At 36.5% G+C, this 27,572-nt stretch overlaps 2 protein-coding genes across 2 annotated transcripts; one reads left to right on the forward strand and one right to left on the reverse strand.

Annotated features, from left to right (window-relative positions):
• Positions 1 to 421: 421 nt before the first annotated feature.
• On the forward strand, positions 422 to 5,988 carry LOC128986693 (splicing factor 3A subunit 2). Its single transcript, XM_054407183.1, has 6 exons — positions 422 to 465; positions 1,532 to 1,721; positions 2,142 to 2,275; positions 2,773 to 2,902; positions 4,363 to 4,490; positions 5,589 to 5,988. The coding sequence occupies exons 2-6, from the start codon at positions 1,568 to 1,570 to the stop codon at positions 5,892 to 5,894; spliced, it is 852 nt and encodes a 283-aa protein (XP_054263158.1). The 5' UTR covers positions 422 to 465; positions 1,532 to 1,567; the 3' UTR covers positions 5,895 to 5,988.
• Positions 5,989 to 6,759: 771 nt separating this feature from the next.
• LOC128986452 (RIB43A-like with coiled-coils protein 2) lies at positions 6,760 to 14,063 on the reverse strand. The gene is made up of 7 exons (XM_054406829.1): positions 13,724 to 14,063; positions 13,375 to 13,515; positions 12,149 to 12,312; positions 11,195 to 11,435; positions 10,545 to 10,772; positions 9,737 to 9,843; positions 6,760 to 7,073 (listed from the first exon to the last, which is right to left on the reverse strand). Exons 1-7 carry the CDS (start codon positions 13,844 to 13,846, stop codon positions 6,932 to 6,934), a joined length of 1,146 nt encoding a protein of 381 aa, XP_054262804.1. The 5' UTR covers positions 13,847 to 14,063; the 3' UTR covers positions 6,760 to 6,931.
• Positions 14,064 to 27,572: the final 13,509 nt, after the last annotated feature.

The following is a 27,572-nucleotide window of genomic DNA, read 5'->3' on the forward strand; positions in this document are numbered from 1 at the left end:
AAACAATACTTTCTCCATATACTATGGTATAGGGGGAGAAAGTAAAAGGTAGTTCAGAGGTCAACCGATGAAAATTCCTACGGTTTGCTCGCCTTTATCTATAGAATCAATGACTGATTCTATGATAAATAAAATGAATAAAAGGGGGACACACTTAACCACCTTGAAATGCAATGCTACTGTAAAAACTTTGTATTTATTTATTTATTTATCATACGGTTAACACCATTTTTACAATCGATAATACATGAGGGCAAGTTACAATAAAATAATCGTAAAATTATAATTGTATTGTTATAGTGTGAGGTACTTTATAAGGGAACCGAGCATTAGCAGGGAAAATTGGGCTTATTTGTATTTTTCAGTTTTGTTGGCTACACTACCAATGCACGTACTTTGATTTCGCATCTTTTTTCTGTCTGCCAAATGCCAATGGCGGTTGTCAACTTTTAGTACTAACTAGACGTAAGTGAAATAATATTTCATGTTAGGCCTACTTACGAAGTAAACTTTTCGGTTCAGAAATTTCCTCATGTAATTTAACTTTAAAAGTATGTCCAGTATATTTTGTGTCACAAGCCTGTTCTCTTAAACCTTCATTAGCTGTAAAAATCTAACTCTGTCTGGATGCCTACTTTGTCTAGGTTAGGTATTGATTAGGTCGAGGTTGTTGTAAACTCTATTAATCGTGTTGAAGTATTTTGGAACTGCAATATCAATTAGTGTATTTAAAATATTATGGTTTCGTGTGAATTATTTAATTTTTTTATTCTATCCAGGATAACCTATAAGTTATTGGTTTGTTTAGGCATAGCCGTTACATACCTTCGGTACTCATTCTTAAGCCTTCCTAGGCCTATATTGCTTAGGGGTACAGTTTCTTAACTGGGCTATGCTAATATCGATTAAAACTATCGATTCGATCAGTAAACCTTCATGCGATTTTTTCACCATCAGCAAGCTTGGTTAGGTTAGGTTATGCTAGCCTAGTTTAATTTTATAATAGTATAGATGGCTGCACTTTACTTAAGGTCCTACACAAACAACCGAAAGATAATATTGATTATTCGATTGTTTCATTCGATATATCGTTTGGTTAGTTAGGTTAGGTTAACCTTACCTAACTAACCAAACGATAGCCTATATCGAATAATCAATAGGGATCGATCGATATTTTCATTAGAATGAGTGTAGGACCTAAAGTAAAGTACAGCCATAGAAATATTTAAAAATATCGTTTACTAATCAATATTTTCAATTTGATAGTTATAATCGATATTAGCATAGCCCAGTTAAGAAACTGTACCCGCTACCTATAAGCTGTATTCTTTGGCCCAACTATCATGTGTTTTGATCAGTGATCAATTTACCTGTAGGCCTACTCCAATAAAAATAAATAGAAGTTCAGAAGCCATAAGTTAAAGCTCTCAACAATTAACTTGGAGTTTGTTGTAGGCTTAGGTCTATAAATGTGCGACTACTACCAACCTACACTACCACCCCTTAAGTCTCCTCATATTTCTGTTGGCAGACCTTATTTGCAGAACAGTTCATTTGACACCCAAACATGGATTTTCAAAATCGACCCGGTGGAAAGACCGGGACGGGAGGTGTGGCCTCGTGGTCAGAGGCCAACAGAGACCGTCGAGAACGTCTGCGGCAACTTGCCCTCGAGACTATTGACCTGAACAAGGACCCCTATTTTATGAAGAACCATTTAGGTAAGTTAAGTTTAAATTTTGAAGGCCTTTTATGCAATACCCTATTAACTTACTTAAATCCACACAAGTTGTGTTGAATCAAATTGAATATCTCATTGAGAATTTTTCTTGTAAAACTATATTTATCAAACAGACGTACAATCTTTTGATATTTTTTTAAGTAAGTACTTATCTTTCTTAGCCTTGTAAGCTTAACCTCTTGCTCTATCTTATAAAAGCACTATGTTGGATATAGAGGAGACCTATCTTGTCTTCTGTAATTTAAGAGAAGTAAAATATTGGGGATTTTAATTGCTTAGCTGTGAAAACCTTATGGGCCTAGTTACAATTGACATTTTTAAATTCACCATTCTAAATTTAAAAAATACGGACATGACATTAAAAACCTTTATAATACCGTACACCAATTATTGTTCTTAGGTTCTTACGAATGTAAGCTATGTCTCACACTTCACAACAACGAAGGCAGCTACCTGGCACACACTCAGGGTAAGAAACATCAAGCAAACCTCGCCCGACGAGCTGCCAAGGAAGCCAAGGACTCGCCGCAGCAGGTCAGTTTCGTGTTACTATATCCCTAGGTTCAACTGTCATACAGATTTAGATGGCTGTAGCTTAACTCTCGCAAGATGGTCATGAATTTTTACATTGAATTGATGCTGATTTTAGTACCTAGGTATATCTAGCACATTATTCCTAAAAGTTAAACTAAAAAGTAGGCCTAAGTTAAACAAATAACCTTTTAGTTTTAGTCCATAACATTAAGTAAGATTATCCAAAGTGAAATCCCTCTTGCTCGAATCTGTTTGGTTCAAATTTTCGATGGTCTGGACAGCCAGTTGCAGTGTAAGACTTATGCCGTTTTATTTATGTATTTAATGTGTAGTTTTTGAATGTATACCTGTAGTTATTAACTACAGATGGTTTTAACTAGTTCGGTCAAGGTTCTGTTCCCTGTGTCGTAGAAGTTGTAGTCTTACTTTACCGCTTTTAACCACTGTTTCAATGTTCTGATTTGATTGTTATATTCATATTTTATTTTATTCTACAGCCGGCTCCTGAGAAGCCACGAGTGGAGCCGAAGAAGTTTGTAAAGATCGGACGTCCAGGTTATCGAGTGACAAAGCAGCGAGAGTCAGATTCTGGACAGCAGAGTTTGCTCTTCCAGATTGATTATCCTGGTAAGTGTAGATATTATTTACTGAAAACTGAATACATTAGATCTAAATAATCTAATAGTTGGACTCCTAAAGGCCCGAGTACACGAGGCTTGTATTGGATCCTAATTGATTAGCGCTTATAAATTAGCCCCCTGTAAACGGTCTTCCATTAGTAAATATAACAACTACCGTGCTAGTATTTTACTCGCTGCTAGTCGCTTTTCACATGTTGATAATACTTAAACGCTAACAAGTGGGGAGGGTAGTCATGTGACCACTAGCGATAGTGAATTAGCGTGCTACTAGCAGGGTGTGTGCACCTCTATGAGACTGCTAGTGCTAATCGCCACTTGCCAGGACAGGACAGTTGCTGTTTGTTTGTCAAGTAGAGTGGTCGTAGACTGTTCTTCCACCGCCTGTTCTCTTAAAAAAGTATTCGAAGCACCAAGAAGTTCTCGCCTGATCCACTTTTGAACCCACAAAGTTAGTGTCTTTTTATTAAGTTACCGGTACTTCTCACACAACTCCTTTACACAAATTTTAAAATTTGTCTCAAAACATTGCGATTTAAAGGAACAGAATACATTTGTAAATACTGAGATGACAACTGCGGCCAATGAACACTACAATTCTACAACTGACTACTGCTAAAATCAGTGAGAATAACTAGCCACATGTAGATATTGTATACTTTTGCGCTAGTGTGTCCAGCTTGTGCTAATAGCGAAAATTAGCAACTACTAAACTAGCCACGTGTACACAGGCCTTTAGACAGTGGCAAAAGGTTCGATTCTCCACCGATTGATACGTCACCTCCATTGGCGGCTGGTCCATAAGGACTCTGGGACAGAGTCCTTTTCAATACATTAACAACAACAAAAATACAAATGAACATAAATAAGTTTTATTTTATTTCTGTATTTGAATGTAGCCTTCATAAACTTTAGCAGGGTTAATGTTTTTAGGACAGGGGATAATTACCCTCAACATGTTTTTTGCAACAGGTAGTACACGGCAAACTGTGTGGAAAAATTCGACCAAGCGTGATGTCAGGCTCTAATGCAGTAGATATAGGGCGTTTGGAACTCCGTCCAGTTAATCGGTGATCTGGATGATTAGAGCATAATCTAGATTTCTACTGTAGTTGAGAATGTTTCAAAGAAACTTATTGTTCTTGAGTAATCAGGTAAAGTATTATGCAGGGTCAGAATGTGGGGGTTTATTTGTATGCATCGAATAAACTTTTTTTATTACACATATTTGTCTATAATCAACATTACTAAATAAACTGTGTCATATAGTTTTCAGTAGGCTAACAAAATTCCTAATACAATGCAGAAGAGACTTTGACATTTAAATCAAAGTGGTCATAGCTGAATTCTTATCACTGCCATATAGACTCATAAGATAAACTGGACCCTACCTAACATCTCATGAACTGGTTATCAGATATAAAATTTTCATGTTACAACCTGTTACAGAGATTGCTGATGGAGTTTCGCCCAGACACAGGTTTATGTCTGCGTACGAGCAGCGTGTGGAGCCTCCAGACAGGAAGTGGCAATACCTTCTGTTTGCGGCTGAGCCTTACGAGACTATTGCGTTCAAGGTATCCTTCCTTCTATTTGCCTATTGTTTCCTTTCTGTTATGTTCATAGATCTGTAAGTTTATGGTTTGTAATTTCATAATACAAGCTGTACAAATGTCTGTATTTTTTATTAATTTTATTTTACTTAAAGCTAGCTACAAACTTACAATGTACAAATTCTTCAAAAATTATCATGTGAGGAGTAGGGATATCTTCATAATTATTCATTGCTCTTATGCTATTATTATTATATGGGCTTTAATTAACAGTTGTGTCTAAGGAACATCGACCTTAGTCACTAACAAGACTACAATATTGTGCCACTCTTCCGACACTCATCTCCATTCATACTTGGCTTAAAATAACTAGCCTATATTCTTATGGTCGCCACACCATTTTAGAATAAAGTTTTAAGTTGTAGTTATCACAGCTGTTTAAGTGATATCCAAGCATTGGAGAGCAATTTGAAGCCCTTGTAGAACAGATCCATTTCTTTGTTAAAAATGGATGTACTTAAAACTGTAAATATGTTACATTCTTGTTATTTTTTACCACCCTTAAGTATATATGAATTTGAACTGATAGTTTTCTCGGCTTCTCGGGACCCTAAAACAAAAAAGTAAATTGGTCCTGGGTCTAGGTCTTACCATAATACCTGGTAATACTGTAGCTTACTGTATTACCCATATGGAAATTCGTTAGTGTTCCCTATTTGAGAAATTTAATAAAAAGTAATGTATTTCATGACGAAATTGCCATATCTGTATCCCACGGTTACGACCATACCATGACCGTCTCCTGCTGTCACTTTCTTCTCAATACACAAAGACCTTAGTAAGAACCAATTGAACTGCTTAATGAAGGGATGCTTGCCCGTTCAAAGGCTATGGCAATAATTATCCCAAATGCCCCTAGATTTCATACAAAATTTATTTATAATTTACAGTTTCTTCTAATTAAAATTCATGTGCCATTCTTGGTTTCCAGGTCGGCTAGACACTGTCTAGTATTTCAGAATACACCTTCCCCCCCCAAAATGTGGTTTGAATTAGCAGGACTCTTAGGTGTACATATTAAATAACTTTCTTTAAGTTCTAAGATTCAAATTTCTTTCGTAGGTGCCAAGTCGTGAAGTAGACAAATCAGAAGGGAAGTTTTGGACTCATTGGAACAAAGACACTAAGCAGTTCTTCCTCCAGTTTGCCTTCAAGATGGAGTCCAAGCAACCTATGATGCGGCCGCCCCCACCTCCCACTCCGCCTGTGAGGCCCCCGCAGATGTTACCCCCTCCACCTATGATGCATCCTCCACCTCCGCCTATGATGGCACCACCGCCACCTCCGATGTTCAACCCTGTTCCTCCCCCGCCACCTAAGATGGGCGACATGCTGCCAGTACCGCCGCCACCGCCTAGGTTACAGTAATTTGTGATCATTGATAATTTTGTTTTTTAAACTATCAAGTGTGTAATTAAAGTGGATTTTTGGTAAAATTTTAAAATAGATGTTTCTTAAAATACTCGGTTGTGTTTTTTTCAAACCGTTATTGATAGCCAGTAACCATAAATAATTAGGTGAAACTATTGACTATTGGCATAGACAACAAGAATAAAATATACTGTAGACCGCCAGCTGTGCTGTGGTTACCATAGGTTCTGGCACACACCTCTGGGAGTGCCATGTAGTTACGGCCTAAGCGCTACATAACTACACGGCGCTCCCAGTGGTGTGCGCCACAACCTATGGTAACCACTGCACGGCTGACAGTCTATCTTTAATTCTTTTTTGTATAGCTACTGGATACTGAAGTAGACATCCCATTTGTATGGCAGCTGTTGCCAATTTTTTTTATTAAAATGAGAACCTAGTTGTGTGAACCAGTCAAAGAATGCGCTAGTGTCTAAAGTTCTATTTTATACCTTATGTTTTGTTGAAGATGATGGGTCGTAGTTGCTATAGCTTACCATAAGCCTTCCTAGTTTGGCATGGTAAACAATTTTCTGTATTCCACAAAATGTATATCAAATTTATATCTATCTGAGTCTGGGCCAATTTTCAAAACATCATAAAGCAACTCCTCTTTGAAGCAGCAACTTTTTGAGCTAACAGATAACCAGGGAAGCAGTTATCACTAATTAAATTAATCAACTTGTTATACGAATAAGTACGCAACTAAATAACTCAAATTTTTGTGTGATAAAAAGTTGATTTGAGTCTAATTCCAAAATATTTAGGTCCGTGTTCTATTGTACTTTGGGATCTTATGAAAAATAATATTAAGAAACCAAAATGATATATTAGCAAGCTTTATTAAAAATTGTAAGTAAAAGCAGATCCATCATACAGTGCACCATACAATTGATTTAGAAGTAAACAGCTACGTGCAAAACGTTCAATCGCAATTGTCACACCAAAGTTATCTCACAAATGTTTATATGATCGTGATGGTGTGAAACATGAAATTAACGGCTTGTAGTGTTAAATTGTTCAAAGTACGCCGAAGTTGGAGTGTTAGTGTATACGACTTTGTCGATGTATTCGCGATGTCGCTTGTGTTCGCAGTCTAAGATACGATTTTGTTCCCTCACTTCTCTTTCCATCTCTCTGTAACAAAAATTTGAAATTAAAAACTGTTTATTGTTAAATTTGTATTGAAGTGTTAAATTTCCACTGACTCGATTCATTATGACTTCTTCAACAGAATCTAAAATACTTAGCAACAAACCATTAGCTTTGGAAACTGCCAGTATACTTTTCATCCTATTGTAAAAGTCTGAGGCTTTTAATTTTTAGTTTCTGACTAGCAACATAAAAGTAGACCAAATGTTTCTTTTTTTATGGTTAATATTTATAGCAAGTGCCTAAATGCTCTATGAGTATACAATCAGAGAACAATCATTGGTTTTCAAATACAGTAGACTCCCTCTTATCCGGACACCTTTTAACCGGACTACACTTGGCAGAAATGACATCACTTTAACCGGACAATTTTTATCAGCATATCGGTTTAACCGGACTAGATCGGCAGGAAGTGGGCAGTACTGAAACAACTGTTCTCGTGGGAAAGATTTGAGATCAGTGATCACATGTCTAAATAATCATTATTGGCTTAAACAGTATGCATTTAAAGGTCCGTTTTAACGAGTTTTGGGGACGTCGGTTTAACCGGAAAACCGCTATCCAGACTGGCCCCGGTCCCGGGGAGTCCGGATAAGAGGGAGTCTACTGTACATATCTCTACTTGCTCATAAGAACTTAAAATTTGGTGAAAGATATATTTAGTAAATTAAAACATAATTAACACAACTGAATTTATTGAACTCACAAATCAGACTAAACTAAAAAGTAAACAAAACATAATAATATAAACAGTCATCTGACAGATGTTATAAATAAAACATATGGACTTATTTCTTGATACATAACACTCCTCCCCCCGTTAGGTAGTCCTTCAGATATGCCGGTGGTCGACGGATACGAACAGGTCGAGGACTCATGCTCATTGAAGTGTTTTGGGAGTTTGATCTAGAGACACGTGACCGAACAGGTTGTGGACTCGTGCTCATGCTAGTGGAGTCTTGAATTAAACCAGAAACGTTGAAACCAGCATCTTCTTGATGAGGGTTAATTGAACCTTCTATACCACTAAATGAATTGCGAGATTGTTGCATCACTGATGGTCGCATTGGTTGTACGTCTGGTGTTCTCATCATAATAGGATTGCGAACCATTGATGGTGGTTGCACTGGAGTGATATGATGTGCTTCTGGTGTTCTCATTTGAATAGGATTCTGGAGTAGTGGGTGGAATGGTGGGTTTACTGGAGATTCAGGATTATCCAAGTGTGAGTTAGTAGATGCTTTTGATGTTTCTGAGCGAGGTCTCAATTGGTCAATATGACGTCGTATTTCAATGCCTTCTTTTGTTATCAAATGGTAGCTCAGCGGCCCGGTTATTCTAGTGACTTTAGCAGGAATCCACTTTGGTCCTCGCTGATTATAGTTTCTTGCAAATACGGAGTCATTTTCTTTAAATTTCCTCTGAGGTGACTGTTGGTAATCGTGAAGCGCTTTATCCAAGATTTTCTCTTCTTTGTCACTTGAAGAATAATCTGGGTGAACTCTGTCTAAGATGGTTCTAATACGCCTTCCGAACAGCAGTTCACTCGGTGACATATTAGTAGAACAATTTGGCGTTATATGAGATGATATTAGGAACTGAGCCAGTCTTTTTTGCCAATCTCCTTGAAGTATTCGTCGCAAAGAATTTTTTGTCGTTTGGACCATCCTTTCTGCCTGACCATTCGATGACGGATGGTATGGTGCAACCACGACGTGGCGGATGCCATTGCTTTCATTAAACGATCGAAATTCTTGTGAAGTGAAAGCCGACCCGTTATCAGATACTATTGTGTCTGGAACACCATGTGTTGCGAAAAGGCTTCTGAGGACCTTTATAGTTGATCTTGAATCTGTAGAAGGCACCAAAACTACTTCTAACCATTTGCTGAAAGAATCGACAACAATCAAAAACAACTTGTTTTGGAAGGGCCCAGCGAAATCTATGTGGAGACGAGACCAGGGTTGTTTCGTTTTCCACTTCCTCACCAGCTAGATTAAGTACTAGTGCAGTTTTCCTTACATCACTGGTAATGTCTGCAGCTAAAGCATACCTCTCAAATTGCTTAATCCATGTACCCCAACGCTGTGCGACACTTGCAGGATTTGTATGGGGGTCAAAGCGATCAGGCTTATTGAGATCCATTATCCAATTATCCTCGTCGCCAGTTTAGTAAATTAAAACATAATTAACACAACTGAATTTATTGAACTCACAAATCAGACTAAACTAAAAAGTAAACAAAACATAATAATATAAACAGTCATCTGACAGATGTTATAAATAAAACATATGGACTTATTTCTTGATACATAACAATATATAAAGTCTACACCCTCAAGCATTATCAGAAACAGAAACATACCCAAAAATTGTCCTCACCTGATTAACTTTTTCTATCCCACCTTCACATCCTAGGACGCTAGGTTCTAGCCCAGAACTGTTCTTACACATTACTTCAGGCTAGTCCTAGGTCGCAGCATTATCATACTATGAAATCCATTGGTGATTGGCAGGATTTTAACCCAGGACCTCGGGCTCCGAGCCCCACAATCTAACCATAGACCAGCTCGCTCCCCCTTCACCACCTGGATCCAAAAGGATGATACATCTATTAGGGAATATCTTTAGTCTATAACTGAACTAACCTTTGTTTTTTCATTATCTCCCGATCCTTAAGATTCACGGATCTTGCGATTCCGTTAGTAATTTCCAACCAATCGGCTTCTCTTTTGGCTTCTTCTTCTTGACGGCGCTGAAATCAAATACATTTCTATGTTGGTAAGTAATAGAAGAAACGTTATAAACTCTTACTTTTTAGACCGTGGAATGGTATGAAGGTGTTGCTAATCCTGAAGAACATGGTTTGGAAGCTATTTAGACAAATTTTGTAGAGTACGATCTCTATTAGAGAGATAGCAAACCTGACCTAGAAGACCAATCTTTTTACTTGACAAGTGAACGCTGAAGGCTCTGAACATCAGGGTAAACGCATTGTCAAACAGCTAAAGGACATTGGTGATTTGGAGGGATTTGAACTCTTAACGCCGATGTACCTACTATTGACAGTAAAAAAGGCCTTTCATGTGAAGGCAATTGTTTGAAACTGTTGCAGAGGATCTTTTTAACAAAACTTATTAGGCCTACTTATTTGTTTTGGTTATTTTAAGCTATTTTTCTTTTGTTCAAATCTTGCGTTATTTCTATTTCTATTTCTTCTCTTCGAGGGGAAGGAGACCAGTTGGAAAACCAAAGGTCAGGTGGTGGGATCAAGTCCGAAAATATATGGAAAAGATGAGACTAGTAGAGGAAGATTTAGACCGAGAGAACTGGCGATGTGTTGGCGAGGCCAAGTACCAACTTGGGTACAAGTGGCCATGGCGTAAGTCAGTATTCAACAAATAGTAACAACCAATACAGTGAATACATTTGTGTGAGTATGTTTTTTAATCTAACCTTGTTCTCTTCTATGAGCCGCAGGTTCGTCTGCCGTATCTCTTCTTTCTCTGCGTCCGTCATTCCCTTGTAGAACGCGGTGTTGATTCGTCCTGGTCCTAGGTTGCTGGAACGGAGATTAGGGTTCTCCGTCAGAAAGTCGCTCGTGATCGCGTTGTATATCTCTGCGCGTTGATCCTCCATGTCACGCATCTGCTGCATACGACACTTCGTTTCTTGCTCTGCGGCCTGAAAATATTTAGAGAAAAAATCACAATCTTAATTTTGTTTGTGGTTTTGTATAATACTCTCAGAGTATAGTGATGAAGATCCCCGAGCAAAGCTCGGTCCCCAGGTACTTATTAATAGTGATTTATCAACACATGCCATGCAACTACACATTTCTCTTTATGATGAACTGAGTTTTTTTTTTTCTTAACCAGTAACGACTAAGGATGAAATGTGTAGTTAGACGACAGATAAAAGAGCATTCTCTACTATTCACAGAGTTCAATTAACTTGGAATATTTCAATTGTTGACAAACTTCTTCATGTTATTCTTAACTTTGTACTGGTTTAAAGACCCAAAATACTTTTTCAAGTCAATAATTTGACTTGAACAAAGATGACTTGAACAAAGAATGTTTAAAAAGATCCAACAGTAAGCCTACCAGAGCCTGGTTGAAGCGAACGTTCGCCAACTCAAGACGCCGCTTGCACTCTCGCTCCATGGCATCAAGCTGCATTGTGCGTTGGTCTCGTGCGACCAGTGCCTCGTGGTAAACATTCTCAGCTACTTCTCGCTCCTTGTCGGCGCGACATCGCTCCAACATCTGTTGTTCGAGCCACGCCTTCTGTTGCTCGGTTTGTATCTTTTTACGAGCCTCGGTAGCGAGGTCCTCCCCTTCAAACCTGGTAAATATCAAACTAATATAATAAATTTGCATTAGTAAATTAAGTAATATTGGATATAATAGTAATTTTAACGATAAATAACTACTGTATGATAACTTGTCAAGGGTCCTCCAGGTTATTATATATTGTGTAAGTTTCCTATTGATATTTCATGTTTTACTGTTAATTCCCATGCTGTGTCTAAGTTCTTTATCACACTTTTTTATATATCTAGCACTGCAATTAAAAAAAAATTCTTTTAAAAAAGTGATAATTAGTAGGTACAACTGTTGTTTAATTTAATTTCCCTTGAGTTAATAGTTTCTATGTTGATAAAATACCGTAGGTAATTGTTTATTTATCGGAGATTGAAAACTCGCTAATTTAAAATAAGGCAAAAGTAGGCCTACACTAATAAAATTTGAAAGTGTTGACTGATTTATGTAAACTACCTAATTCAATTACACAGAAATTTTGATAAAAACCACTAAGGAAATGTAATTGTCACCATTTGGCTTTTTAAGCTAGTGTGGATTCAGTGAGGCAGCAGTTTAAAGTGACCAATCACCGCAATAATTAATTATGAACAAACGCAAGAATAGGACCAAGGGCCCATTCTCTGTTTTAACCAATATTCCCACTCAGATTAATTTTAATACGATCCTCAAGCCATCCAATGTTATTCGCAAAGTAAAATTTTATTAAAATTGCACTAAAGATACAAAACACACTTCTGAGCTGAAGAAATACTGAGACGAGGGTCATCATCGAGAAGACGACAGGGCAAACTCTTCTTCAGTCCGTCAGGGTCGTAGAGGTCAAACTCTCTACGATCTTCCGCCCGTTGGTACTGTTTGCGAAACTCGTTGACATCCTCGTTCAATCTGCGTCTGTTCTGCACAGAAAGAGAACACTCTGGCTAGAGAATACTTTGGCTTTGGATGGCACTTCTTTGTACAAGTACACCGATACAAGGATTACAAATAACAAATATTGACAGTTTAACCCTTTCCACTCGTATGTCGCCGCTACCGCGACATTCACGTCTGACCGTTCCACTCGTATGTCGCGGCCGCCGCGACATTTTCAGCATCGGCTTTTTATTAATAAATCCCTTTTATATAGTGTTTGCATGTTTTGAATTTGTGTTGAATACAAACTTTATGATTTCCTTATTCATTTTACATGTCTTTGGTAGCTTGAAAAATAATTGTAAGTTTATTTAGTCAGCTGTGGATTAAAGAATAGAGAAGTGTAAATAGTAACCATGACGACCAAAATCACCAAAAAATCTAAGTTTGAAAATGCATTTTTTCATTAAAAATACACCTAATCCTTCTTGTAATGGCTGATTTGAATTGGCAACTAGATATCTAATGTTGATAAAGTGTTTTACAAATCCTGAAAATGTGTTAACGTTTTTTAAAAAGCCTCCTAAAAAATATTTTGTACATTTTATTTTGCTTTTTTTTATATTATGACCACACAAAAAATATTTTATGGGTATATTTATTTTGATATTTTGTTTTACTTGTGTACAATTTTATGCTGAATAAGAATCAAGCCCTCAAGTACAACAAATAATTTATTTTAGTCAGTATATGTACACAAAACTTAAAACATGTTTTTTTGCATGGCAATAAATGCAAGCGTATGGGACAACAAGGGGTCAACTAATCCGAGTGGAAAGGGTTAAGATGGTCCAATGCAAAAAAGTATGAAGGTATTTTCTTGGAGTTATCCCAGAGTCAAGAACTTGTGATAATTCATAAGATCCCCTCAAGATGCTACACAAGGGGGAATAAAGATACAAATTTCTTAGCTAGATTGTAAGTTTGATTGGTTTTAGTTTGGGTTACTTAACTTTTAAGAAATCAAGCCTTGAAGATATTTGTGAGTTTTATATATATTTCCTTAGATGGTGTGTCTCAAACTTTAGATCCCATATGATGCTTACCTCTTCAATTTGACTTTCCAGACGTTTTGCTATTTCACTATCTCTAATTTGTTTCTTTACATAAGCTTCTTCTATTTTTCTCTCTTCCTCCTCCCGTGTTTTCTTTTCTTCTATCTGCTTCTTGAGTCCTTCAAGATCTACCTATAACATATTTAAAAATTAAAACCTCAACCACTGGTAGTACAGATTATTTTGGAGTAATTTGAAGAAAAAACTAATGAACTCTTTTCTTTGGAGTAGCAAAGATGGAATCAACTATTTTTGTCTCCAATTAAAGTCCCAAAACAAGTGAAAATAAATTAAGTTAAGAGGGGTGCAAAACAACATTAAGAACACCCAAACTACTAACACCAATCAAACGCTGTCTTGAATTGAAAATCCTTGCTTTTCTTTCTTCTTCATTCTGTCTTGCTTTTTCAATTCTAGCTGCCTCTTTCAAATCTTGAGGTAATGTAACTTGGAAGTTAAGCATTGTAGGTACTGTAAACAAGAAGTTTTGAATTTGATAAACAAGTTCCAGGTACAGTGGATAGAAGTTTTTGTTTGATCTACAGCAAACTGATTTTCAATGAGGATTTGTGAGGTTTTATTGATTATCAGACTTTGTTCTCAACGGTTTGGCTAGCTACGAATTTGACATTTCAAAACAAAATATAAACAACTCTTGTGTGGTTGTTATGGCAACTAAACTGCAGATGATCCTCAATAAGTCCACCTGCTTGCCTGCTTGCTACTTTGACTTTCCAATGGTTGCTATGATAAACAACAGTAAAAAGCTTGTTATTTATACAAGGCTGGCTATACTGATATCACAGCCTCATACACATTTTTATAATTTTATACAAAATCAAATAAAAAATATACACCTTTAATTTAATGTTATTAAGTAACACTATTTTGAAAATAAAAAAAAATCCCTGGTGATATAGCTACTGTTACTTTCCTGCGACAAGAAAATGTCATTTTTTAGCTCTCATACTAACTAGGTACCTCTGTGATATAGTTGAGGTAGGTTTATTTATAGAATGTTTCTTGTTGAAGTATCCAAATGAACATGGGCTACGTGGCTGAATTTTAGTTTGAGGGGGTATTCTGTACCCGACCCCCCCCCCTCCAAAAACAGAAGCCTACTAGTAGGTACGGTTCTAGTAGGGTCTGCACCACATGTGGAGCCGAAGGGGCCTGAATAGACAGATTAATTACACTTTTGATCCAAAATTGAGATTTTTTGTCTTGGAGACCTTTTCTTAGTTTTGACATTTAGAATTCCGGAGGCAATTGTGAACCATGAGCTTATGGCGATGCCCATCCATTTATCTGCTCAATATCACGTAGCTGAAGGGGACTTGAATCTATAGGCTTCCAGCTCAGGTGCACTTTTTGACAACTAGTATGATTTGTTTACTAGAAAAACCGCGCCCCTGAGTTACTAAACAAAACACTTTAGTACATTCATTGATTTGAATTTTCTGATCACATAAGAAACTGAAACTAATCTTTGATATCAATATCTATTTATAATCTTTTTTGTGTGTATTTTGAGTTGGCAAGATGGTGGAGGAGAGTGAGGACGCCCCTTGTGCTGTATGTAAAGTTGTGATTCCTAGTGATGGAAAAGGACTATTTTGTGATGGATTTTGTAAATTATGGTTTCATCCATCATGTGTAAATGTATCAGATACGAGATATGAGCTTATTAATGAGATACAAGAAGACATTAAGTGGTACTGCTCAAACTGTGTGCTGAAGATAGACAGGTTAGTCACTAAAGTGTGGGATACGGACGATTTGTTAAATTTGAGATCAATTGTTGACAACTTAGTGGGGCTTGTAAAAGGAGTGATAAATGACAATTTAGAACTAAATAAGCGAATGGACTCTTTAGCTGATGGAAATTTAAGGTTAAGCAATACAATACTGTCACTGTCGTCTGCAGACGGGAGTAAACAGGAATTAGCAATGCCGAACATTTCAGTTTCAGGGTTTTGTGGTTCTTCCTCTTCCTCTCTCCGGCAGAGTGCAAAAAACGCTGTCGACGATATGACTTTCGATCAAACGATCGGTGAACCAATGACTTCCAATGCTCTATGCAATGGCAAAGATGAATTAACAAATAATTTAGTTGGCGTTGACGGAGACTTGCAATTATTGCAACCTAAAGTCGGTGACTTGCATTCTAGAAACCCAAAATATTCGAGACATAACCAACAACGAGAAAATTGTTCTTATTCAAACAAAAGTAGAATTTATACCAACTCTTCTGACTGGACAGAAGTCAGAAATAATAAAAGGCGCTTTAATAATAGAAAGTATCCAGCAACCATTAATGAGAAGAAATCTGAAACCATAGTTAGGCCTATGGATTCTGAGGATAAGGCTCATGCTCATGGTATGTCGAAGCCCAAGGCTTACAACGAGGCTGTAAAAGGTAGGCCTACTATAAGAAATAAAGTTGTGCATGGGACTCAAGAGGTAAGTGAAGACAATTTGCTTAAACCAGCTCAGAGAATGATGTGGCTTTTTCTGACAGGCATGGACATTTCGGTAACTTCGGACTCAATCTTAAAATATTTGAGAAGTTTAAAAGAAAATGCCAATTTTCAGTGTCAAATTATAGTGTCAAGGTATGACAGTTATCGCTCTTTCAAGGTAGGTGTACCTTTCGATCTTGGTGAGGAATTCATGCATCCTAACCTCTGGCCCGTAGGGAGTAAGATTGGGAGATATCGCCCCCCTAGGACAAACCGTTGGGATAGGGCTGGTCAAGAAAATTTTTTAGGCCCAGTATCAAACAGGACTATAGAAACCAGGGATCACCCAAAATAAATCAAGTTATCAAGCTACTATCAGTAAACATACAGGGTCTTAAATGTAAACTTGGTGATTTGGAGCTTTTTATGAATGACTGTGACATTAATGTTGCTTGCCTCTGTGAACATTTTTTAAGAAATGATGAAGCTGAATTTTATATACCGAGTGGTTACCTATTAGGAAACAATTTTTGTCGTTTCAATCTATCAAGAGGTGGAGTTGGAATACTTGTTGCAAAGGACATTCTGTTTAAAAAAATTGATTTGAATCAATTTTGTTTAGAACTTGACTTTGAAGTCACTGCGGTTGAACTACCTCATTTTAACCTAATTGTTGTGTCATTATATAGATCGCCTATGGGTAATGTAGACATTTTCTTGCGGTCTTTGGAAGATATGCTAGCTTTCCTAGTTAGTAGGGGAAGTACGAGTAAACTCATGATTGGTGGTGATTTCAATGCGGACTTTGACATCACTGCTGTAAAGCCTAGTGTTACAAACTTTTTGAATATACTTAGACAGTTTAATCTTTTTTGTGCAAATGACAAACCTACTAGAGGCGCAGCGTGTCTTGACAATGTTCTAACCAATGTTAATTCTTCAGACTATAAAATAAGTGTTGTAAACCCGTTGTTAGGGGACCATGATGCGTTAATACTGGAACATTCTCAAATTTCTGCGGAACGTCAACTTCAGAAAGACGGCGAAGTATGGACCAGAAGATTCACGCCTGTTATGGTTGATAACCTTATTATGAACCTTAGCACTGTCAGTTGGGACTTGGTTTTTGACCCTAATTTATCTGCTGAAGAATGTTTCAATCTGTTCTGGGACTGTTTTTTCTCTAATTTTAATGATTGTTTTCCTTTGGTGAAGAAGAAGGTGTTTAAAAATAGAACTCTCAAAAATAAAGTTAACTGGTACACCCCAGAGCTGGAAAAAATGAAAAAATTAATACTGTTTTATCAAGATGTGTATAAAATGTATGGTAATGAGGACATTCTTTTTTTATCTAAAAATCTAAAGGGCAAGTATCGCACTGCTATCCGAGAAGCAAAGAAGAGAAAAAACGAAGAACTCATCGAGAGGTCTACCAATAAGTGCAAGACTGCTTGGTCGGTAATTAACTCAGCTGCTGGGAGGTCCACGCAGAAAAATATGTCAGCGCTATCCCCTGATGACTACAGCTCCTACTTCTCCACGGCGGTGGAAGAAATCTGTGAGAAAGTGAATGTGTCAAAAAGCAATGCTCATCAAATGGTGGCAAAAAGTGCTCAACCTGTGTTTGATTTTAAATTCACAATGGTATCAGAATTAGATGTTTTAAATGTGATTGTGTCGTTAAAAAATTCTGATACTAGAGATGCGTATGGGTTAACGAGTAATTTATTGAAAAATGTTTGTTCTGTTATTTTAAGTCCTTTCACTTATTGTATAAATCGCTGTCTCGTAGAGGGTGTTTTTCCATCTTTTATGAAATTGTCAAGGGTTGTCCCGGTGTACAAAAAAGGGGACAAAAATTTGCCTAGCAGTTACCGACCCATTTCATGTATTTCTACAATGGCTAAAGTTATGGAAAAAATAGTCAAAAACCAGGTATGTAATTTTTTTGAACATAGTAATCTGTTTAGTAACTGTCAATTTGCTTATAGGTTAGGTCTTTCATCAACTTTAGCGGTGGATCATGTTGTAAATAATCTTTTTAACGCTTTAGAGGATAGGTGCTTTGCTCAGATCACCTTATGTGATCTGAGTAAAGCGTTTGACTGTGTTAATCATCCCATTCTTGTAGACAAATTAGCTCATTATGGTTTTCAAGGCTGTGAATTAGATTTATTTGTGTCATATCTTAGTAATCGTAGGCAAATGGTTGAGGTCAATGGTATTACATCGCAAGTCACTCATGTTAATTTTGGAGTTCCGCAAGGTTCAATTTTGGGCCCCATCTTATTTTTAATACTTATGAATGATCTATCTGTTAATGTTTCTTGTAGTGATGTCACAATCTATGCAGACGACACAACACTGTTCTGTAGCCACAGTGACTTAGGGCAGTTGCACTGCCTATCAGAAAATGCCTTAGGTGAATCGACAGAGTGGTTCTCTGCAAATGGCTTGCTTTTAAATGTTGACAAAACTGACAATTTATTGGTTTCAACCCATGACATCTGTGATTTTAGTTCTGTTAAGCTTTTAGGTATATATATTGACAATAGGCTGTCTTGGCAGCATCATATTGATTTTATCTGTACAAGGTTATCCAGAGTCAAATGTTTATTAAGCAGTTTAAGGAATCATGTCACTAATAGCTATTTGAAATTAGCCTATTTTGCATTTTTTGAGAGCATCATAAGATTTGGTATTGTGATTTGGGGTAATGGAGTTGGTATTGGTAAGGTGTTATTGATACAGAAAAAAGTCATTAGAATTGTTACTGGTGCCAAAAGATTAGACCATTGTAAATCTCTGTTCATAGAATCTAGTATATTAACTGTTGTAAATCTGTATATTTATGAAGTCTCCATTTTTGTGAAAAAGAACTCAAACAAACATGTTTTAAGAGGAAATGTCCATAGCCACTTAACTAGAAATAGAAATTTTATTGATGTAAGTAGAGTAAGACTGTCTAGATCTCAAAACTATCATACCCACTTGGGGATCAAAATATTTAACATGTTTCCAGTTGATTTTCGTGCATTGCCCTTAAATGAATTTTCAAAAAAACTGCTCTCTTGGTGTAAAGCTAATCCTATGTACAAGTTAAGTGATTTCTTCAATTTACAATTTGTAAACAAAGACTTAAATTTTATAGTTGTTTATAAATAATGTTTCTATTGTTTAAATTGACGATGTCTATTGTAATTCTTGTGAATTAATTAATGACTAATAAACTTGTCTATTGTCTATTGTCTATTGTCTATTGTCAATGCTAAAGACTAGATTTTACATAGAATAATTGTGGGAGATGTATAATATAATAACTAAATAAAGTATACTGCTATGCAAGGTATAGATGATTTGAGAGGGATTTTTTAAGTGTTGATGGGAAATTATGCTGAGCGAAACGATGCAACGGCAGTTGGTAATACTGCTAGAGAAAAGAATTCAGTTCGGTGTTCCGAGTTTCCAAGATTCCAGTCCAGTTCGTTCCGTGACGCGTTCAGCTGCGCTAGCGTTTGTAGCAGAAAGCAGTGTGGAAGTGAATAAACTCAAGTAGTGTTGTGTTGTGTCATATTAAACGCCTTTGAGTTTTTTTGTGATAATCAGAGAACTCATTTTGAGGTTGGGTTATCTGTTTACATGGGATTACGCCCTTCTGGGCTAATAATTTTACCCTAGTTTCTTTTTCTAATAGAATATTGTGTAAATTAATTGTGAATGAATGCCACGCCGTTCTTGTGTAATAATGTCAGCTGTTAAGAAAAGTTTCGGCAGTAGAAAGTTTTATGCCTTACCTGAAGACTATGCCATAAAGAGTAGTAAATTGAAGTCCCAAACCCTTGTGAAGAAAGAAGACTCTACTAAACTCATCAAATACATCGATGACAACATAATCGGCAAGAACACAACTTTTGCAGGACCATTTGGAAGACGTAAAGGTAAACAAAAATTAACTAGCCTAGCCTATTTTTTAAATTAGGCCCAGCCTAGGACTACAGTATTTCCAAAACATGGGGGAAAATATACTCGTAGCCTATGAATTAGTGAATTTTAAGAACTAGAAAAGACCAACTTATATTAAATGAATTATTTACAAAAACTACTTATCCCCATAAATGAAAGGTGGTCTTAAATACAGAGGTAACTTAAGTTATTGTTTACTAGGCCTTGCGATCATCAAACCAACAAAGTCTGGGCCTAACGGTATTAAATTATAAATCAAATTGTCGAAACTATAATCAATGTTCTAAAAGCCTAGATTGGCCTAAGTTAAAAACTTATTTGATTTGTTCCTAGGTTGTCAGAATAACTTAGCTTATCTTAGGTTTTGACTTATACGGAACTCAGGCCTGTTTTTGACCCTGTCAGCGCCCTAAGCACAACAAACAGTAGCGCCCCTTGCATTATATATAACAGGTTATCCACTGACCGGGCAATCCGGGAAGCATGAATTTTGTATTTCTACCTAGAATTTCCAATTTACTGCAATCGAGCATGACAACAGTGACGTATCCGAGACTGATAATATGTCTACACACGGATACAAGGGATGATTAGAATTTTCCGCGATCGCAGAAGACGATAATGATATCTATACGGAGCCGCGAGGGGTGATTTGAATATTTCCGCGATCACAGAAGATGACGATAATGTCCACACGGACTTGGGAAACAGCAAGAATTCTGCCGAGATCGCGGAAGACGATGATGATATCCACAGGATTGCGGGATACGAATAACATTTCGCCGCAATTGCAGGGGCCGATTACAATGGCTTCACGACCGTGGGAGGCGATTACAATATCTACATGACTGAGGATGATGTACAATGATTTCCACACGGCCGCGAGGGATGATCAGAATTAATAATGCTGTGATCGCGCAACACGATAAATTTCCAAAAGACAATGGAAAAAGATGAGAAATTTGCTTCATTTGCGGAAGACGATGATGATCTCCACAAACCGGGGGAGAAGATAACCATTTTGCCACAATCGCTGGAGGCGATTACTATGTCCATAAGACCGTGAGGGACGATGTAGCGATGTGTTCACCGCCACGAGGGGTGATCAGAATTTGACCGCAATCGTGCAAGACGATAATAGATGTCCACACGACCATGGGAAAAGATAAGAATTTTGCCACATTCACGGTTAGACGATGAATCTCCTCACGACCGTGTGATATGTTCATTTATTACCGCGGTCATGGAAGACGATAATTATGTCTACACGACCGTGGAAAATAGTAGAATTTTTCCACAATCACGGAAGAGATTACGATGTCTACACGGCCGCGAGGGATTATCAGAAATTTAACGCGATCGTAAGCAAATACAATCACCCAATATTTTACTTTCCACTTTTTGGCGCCCCCCGAAAAAGCCAATTGCCTCGCGCCCTAAGCACGTGCCTATTCGGTACCTAAATCGGCCCTGACGGAACCGGAACTTTTTGAGTGTGGTTGAGTAAGTTAAGGAGAGCTAGGGCCTACAGAGGAGTAAGGTAGGTACCGGTACAGAGCAAAAATTCAATGGCACATTTAAGTATTGTCTTTTGTTAGCACTAGTCGCTGGTGTGCAGGGCAAAGTCCAACACCGCCCCTTTGCCTTCATGTACTAATTTACAATGCTCGCGCTGGAGGAAGACCCTGTGCGATGAGAATTTCCTCACAGTGCTCGCCACTCGGGCTATTTTCTGCTCTGCAATACCTACCTACTAGAGATGAAAGCGCACGGTTGTAGCATATCAAACAAGTTACACAGACAGGTTTCCTCTGTACCTTTTTTTCTCTTAGGGAGAGTGCAAATCTACATGCAGTACAGTAGAACTTTGCTAATTAGACCTCGGTTAATTTGTCTTCTTGCTTAATTCGGCCCTGCCATCGCCTAATCGGTTGCAATGTTATCGCGGTAATATAGTGACCTTTTCTCATGGTTTTGTGGACATTCATGTTGTTCCTCTTGTATTCTTGTTCATGCCCTGTGGTCATTGAAACATTAGGTATCGCTTTTAAGTTAATTATTGTGATTGTGGAAAATTATTCATAGGCTCCGGTCACGGGAACATTATTGTCGTCACTTCAAGTTAAAGGCATGATGATTTTAGAGCAAGTAAATAAACTTAAACAACTTTCTAAATGACTAAAATAACGCGTCCACTTTATTAAAACAAGCCGCGACAATTTGTCTACTTGCACTAAATGCGTCCACTTTATTAAAACAAGCCGCGACAATTTGTCTACTTGCACTAAATTGTGGCATTGGATGGAAAGTCTGTCTAACTAGAAATCTGAATTAATTACCAACGATTGGCAATTAAGTCCCACACAGAACCTTGAACTATTAGAGAGCATGTGCCTAAATATCGTAAGGGAAACCCAGAGGTAATTGGAAATTGAAACAGCTACTTAATGAGGAAACAATTAGTCTGCGTCTTAAACCAATCAAGGATTTAATTGTAAGTGACCAAATGATTGGTGTCAATCTTGCAATCAGCTCAAAGTAAACATGTTCTATTAATTGCTGCGTCACAAAATTTAAATTCTGAAAGCGGAGAAAAGAAGAGTAATGCTTTGAGGCTGAGAAATTGCTTTTTAAAATGGTTTAATACATAATAATTAGTAGTTTCTTTAAGTAGGCCTACCTATTTGTGAATAGTTGAACAGATTGTCTAGAAAAATGTCTTTAAACTTGCATGTTACAAGGAGAATCTGCCATGGTTAAAAGAGTAAATTTCTAGCTACTACCCTACAATGGAAATTCGTGACAATTCCCCTTTTCAGGAGAATTTGATGAAATCTCCATAGGCTATGGAGGAGAGCTATAAAATGATTCCTATGAAGAAAATGTGTTTGAATCATTTTTTAAATAAATTATTATTACAATCCAATTGGATGAAATTTGCTGCCAATCCTTTAAGAAAATTCACTTTGATTCCTAAAAACGAGAACTTTCTCGGATTGTTTTGATGAATATTTGCTGATCTATTACTCCTCCTGTTTGGAGATTCTTCTAAAGGGGAAAAAGTATGGTACCGGTAATAAATTGAAATGCCTTTAATCCCAAGTTTTGTCACCAAACCTATGCAAAACCATGCTTTAATATTAAATTCTTTTGTCTTAATAATTTTGTTTTTCTTATCTTCTTCATATATCGGCATGTTTAGAGAATAAAATGGTGTGGGTGAAATGTAAAAATGTTAATCTATCTAGGACTAGGTTTGGCTTTGAGATAATTATGATTACTTCATAGTTATATAACAATTGTTGAATCATTTTAACAATCTATTTTTTTGTGAAAGCTTATATCTGAGTTGCCTCACTGTTATCTTTATCTTATTAAAGTTCATGTTTAAATATTGTTAATATTCTGTTTGACGTTGAACTTCAAGGAGGTGGTGTTGTTTCTTCTAAGTACTTTGGTTAGGCTGTTTTAGTGATAGGCGCTTTCTTGGGTTGAAATCTTGCCAGTCTTTGACAGTAAAAATTAGGCTACACGACTTGTTGATTCACAGTACTAACATGTGTAGATTTTGCGTAGAAAACAAATTATGGGTCTAATAGCAATGAGAATTTTTACTGTTTTGATATCACTTCCCCCACAATGAGAAATTGATTTAAAATATTCTGCCTGTTAAAACAGTTTCATGTAATGTAAAATAGCTCTGTAATAGATGGTGTTACTTTTTTGTCTATATGTAAAAAAATGGTTTCATAATTTTTTTTAAATCTTAAGCCGGGTTTTCCTAGGCGCGGAGAGAGTACCACGGAGAGCGGACTCCACTTGTCTTAGGCAATTTAATGATACTGTTTTCCTAGGGGTGGAGCGGAACAACGGATGTTAATCTATTTTCCGCTCTCCGCGTTCCTCTCTCCGCTTCCGCGCCTAGGAAAACCCAGCTTTACAACAATCGAACAGAAAAAAATTATTTAGTATTGTACCCAACCTAAATAAACAATCATGTGAAAAGACATTATTAGCCTCATTTAAAATTTCAGAAGCTCGATTTCTATAACCAGCAGAAGTTATTTTGTAACCTGTTTCTCCTCCTAAAAGTTTAGTTTAAGACCACAAAATTATTTGAACTCCCAAATTATTTAACAAGCACTTTTGTTAAGTATTTCTTAAATTTCAAGCAACAGGCAATAATTAGAAATAAATGATTGAAAGTGGAATTTCCAAATTACTCATGCTACATTGGCTATAGTGTATTGCCAATTTTCACCAAATATAATTGTACTTGAGAAAAGGAAGAAATTAGAAACTATAAAAAGAATCAAAAGAGGGTCGGTCCATAGTTTTTATAAGTTTCACTTGAAAGGCTGAAGAGGACCAAAAAAGCTCCTTTGTTTAATTCATGAGCAACAGAAATTCAAGATTAATGATGTTTTAATTCCAAAATACATATAAATACATATACTTGATAAAATATGTAATTGTAAATATTACACAGTACACCGAAATCGTGTGTAGGGCTAGAGTTATCCAGATTCCAGATATTTAAAACAGTCTATATAGTCAAAAAGCTTAAACAAGTTAGTCTTAATTTTATCAATTATCAATCATTGAGATGGGGACGCCACCTAGGTGCGTATTTTAACCCAAATATGAGTGAAAGATGAGTGTAGAATGGTGTGTGATGACCTGTGTAGCTTTGTTACTGACTAAGATCAGCTGTTTCATTAGTCAGGATCATTTATTTAAAACCCAATGATCAGGAACAGCTGGGTCCAGTTTCGAACCGTCAAAAAGCTTTATTCAACAATGTAAGGAAACAGCTGTTTTGACTGTAATTGTTTATGTAGGCCCACTTTCAAGTTACTGTACTCTATCAGAATATTAACTAAAGAATAATTAAATTATCATTGAAAAAACACTCAGGGAGGAATACTGCAACCCATTGAACTCTTGGTTTTGGTACAACAATGTGAGACACCCTGTACATTGTTGTGTCTTAACTCGTGACATCATCATGGCCGAGGCTAATGTGACGTCACTTCCGTTCACACACACAAACTGCCGAATATGCGACTATCACTAGTGAATCAACAAACACACTATTGGCTACTTTAGTAACACGTGGTCTTGGATGGATGCCAAGAAACTATCAGAGACTGGTAGAATGTAGGCCTACAAGAAGCCATAATTTATACTACTAAATATTTATAGTATGAGATTTATTTTGTTTCCCGAAATGTGTTGTGGGATTTTCTACAGCGTGGATGTCATTTGGGGGAATTTTTGTTTAGCGTTAGCGTTTTTGACAAAGTACACCACTACCATGATTAGTAAATTGGATCTTTTTTATCGACACGAAAACTTATTGTAATCACTTTAGTAAATCATGTTCGTAATTTTTCAAATTATCTTCTTAATCAATCAAGTTTAGTAAAAATTAGTTAAGGTCTAAAATGCTGTTTTGGTACAGTACATGGTATGAACTATATTATTTTCGTCATGCTGCTATATTCTCTAACTAATTAGTAATGTATCTATTTTCCATGTTTTGGTTACAAAAATTTGCCTTGATTGTGTATTTTAAACATAGATGTCATTGATTTATTTAAAACTATCTGGCGAATTTTGTCGTTTTAAATTTAAATGTGTTCACGTAGAACAAAATGCCTAATATATATTTCAGTCATAAAATTCATTTAGCCTATGTGTTAGATATTACTCCCCATCGCAATACTAAATTCAAATCACTGTGTATTTATTTTTTCATTTCAATTAGTGTACATTGATGAAAGGTATTTATTTATGTAAAATACTGTATACAATATAACGTGACAAAATGATATTAATCACGAACAAATTTGGAAAATTATTGCGTACCGGTATTTTAAATTAACAATGCTTATAAGATGTTCTCCGTTTCCAGCTTAAAGAGCTTTTTAGAAACGTTGACCCATAAAACTGGCTTAGATAAAAATTGTCTATTCCCTAGACACGCACCGACGATCACAAAGCCAAAAGTAGAACGAAGGACGATACTGATAAACTATCCATTATTGCCTCCCCAAGGTAAAAAGTCTAATTTCCGAATTGGAAAGCAATTTGCTAACTAGGTCGGCATTGGGGTGACATCGATGTACTGTACCTTGACCGCAGAAGGGCTACACGATACTGTGTAAGGGTAGTGCATGGTCATGTGGGGGAGGGGGGGGGAGATCCTGCACACGCAAAGGGCTTTTATCCCTTCACTAGGTCAATTGTAAATTTGTTGTGTTTCTTAAACGGGATAGCAAGACTCATTGGGATTATTGACGACTTGTTATCGAGGTTTTTAGGGGTGATTTGAAAATGCTAACTTACTTGTTATCGAAGTTCAACTGTATTTTTTTCTAGGATTGATTAACCGGAGTTGATAACATTAATTGTGATATTTTTTGAACACTTTGATTCTGTGAAATTTTTTAATTAGAATGCGGTTTTTGAAAATTATAATTTTTTTTACGAATGTTCCTAATATATTGTTTTGTTGTATTTGTTCAATCGTGATATCAAATAGTACAGAAATAGTTCTGTGAATAAGAAATCTTAATATAATTATTTTGTGGGATTGAAATACAAAAGGTATAACTAACGATCTCCTATTCTATCTCATACCATAGACAAAAAGAATTAAATACTTTGGTAATTGAAAATCTCACTCACCACTCACGTCCCACGATTGACAGTTTGACATTTTTTCTCTCCAGTAAGGGTGAGGTTCATAACTCCAAGTTTTCATAACTCCAAGTACTTTTAAATACAACATTTCATAACTCCAAGTAAAATTATGTCCAAGTAAATTAAAACCAAAATATCATAAGACCAAGTTTCATAACTCCAAGCGTTCATAACTCCAAGATTCATAAGTCCAAGTTAAAATAAAACCAAGTAAATTAAAATACAAAATTTCATAACTCCAAACGTACAGATTTGCAAGGACCACAAGTCCAAGTTTCATAACTCCAAGGGTTCATAACACCAAGTTTCATAACTCCAAGTGACAATGGGTACAGTCTGTGCAGGAAGCGATAACGTACGCACACACACGCACCCATTACACACACACATGCTGGAAGAGAGTTTCCGATGTTGGCGAGATTATTCGAAGTGGTGCGTTCCCTGTCGCTTTGCACGTTCGTCTAAATTGTAATACAAATAGTGAGAGGATGAAATTTACATATTTAAATTCTGCGTAAACTGATGTTTAATACTATACAGGGTGTTGAAAATGTCTGGAACCAACATTATATCTGGTGAGTGGTTAAAGAAAAACAACTGATATTTTGTGTACGGATATACTATGGTTTTACCTATCTTTTGGTGCCTTATGAAATTTTTTACCACTTATAGGGAACGTCCTGTGGAGGATGCAGTAAAAAGTTGTAATGGAAGCCTATAGTAAATGATACATCATTTTAAAGGCCATTTTTTTCTGAGTAAGGAGCCACAAGTTTCATCTCAAAAGGACCACCCTAGCAAAAATGGCGACTGTTTGAAATTTAAAAAACCCACTTATAGGAAACGTCCTGTGGAGGATGCAGTAAAAAGTTTTAATGGAAGCCTATGGTAAATGATACATCATTTTAAAGGCCATTTTCTTCTGAGTAAGGAGCCACAAGTTTCATCTCAAAAGGACCACCCTAGCAAAAATGGTGACGGTTTGAAATTTAAAAACATTGCTATTTAAATGGTCCGAATTTGTTTCCTTTAATAATGCTATTACAAGCCAGTTAC

Source organism: Macrosteles quadrilineatus, unplaced genomic scaffold (genome assembly GCF_028750875.1).
Source record: "Macrosteles quadrilineatus isolate MER2022 unplaced genomic scaffold, UCM_ALF_1.0 Scaffold_2__2_contigs__length_208266976, whole genome shotgun sequence".
Classification (NCBI taxonomy): Eukaryota; Metazoa; Arthropoda; class Insecta; order Hemiptera; family Cicadellidae; genus Macrosteles; species Macrosteles quadrilineatus.

What these genes read in the sequence shown, in the direction of transcription:
- LOC128986452 (XM_054406829.1), bottom strand. Translation starts at nt 13,846, where the DNA reads ATGCTTAACTTCCAAGTTACATTACCTCAAGATTTGAAAGAGGCAGCT. An exon ending in GGCTCATAGAAGAGAACAAG is followed by an intron (nt 9,844 to 10,544) that starts GTTAGATTAAAA and finishes ATTTGATTTCAG; the next exon opens with CGCCGTCAAGAAGAAGAAGC. An exon ending in GAGATAATGAAAAAACAAAG is followed by an intron (nt 7,074 to 9,736) that starts GTTAGTTCAGTT and finishes TTTTTGTTACAG; the next exon opens with AGAGATGGAAAGAGAAGTGA.
- LOC128986693 (XM_054407183.1), top strand. Translation starts at nt 1,568, where the DNA reads ATGGATTTTCAAAATCGACCCGGTGGAAAGACCGGGACGGGAGGTGTG. An exon ending in CCAAGGACTCGCCGCAGCAG is followed by an intron (nt 2,276 to 2,772) that starts GTCAGTTTCGTG and finishes TTTATTCTACAG; the next exon opens with CCGGCTCCTGAGAAGCCACG. An exon ending in CTTCCAGATTGATTATCCTG is followed by an intron (nt 2,903 to 4,362) that starts GTAAGTGTAGAT and finishes AACCTGTTACAG; the next exon opens with AGATTGCTGATGGAGTTTCG.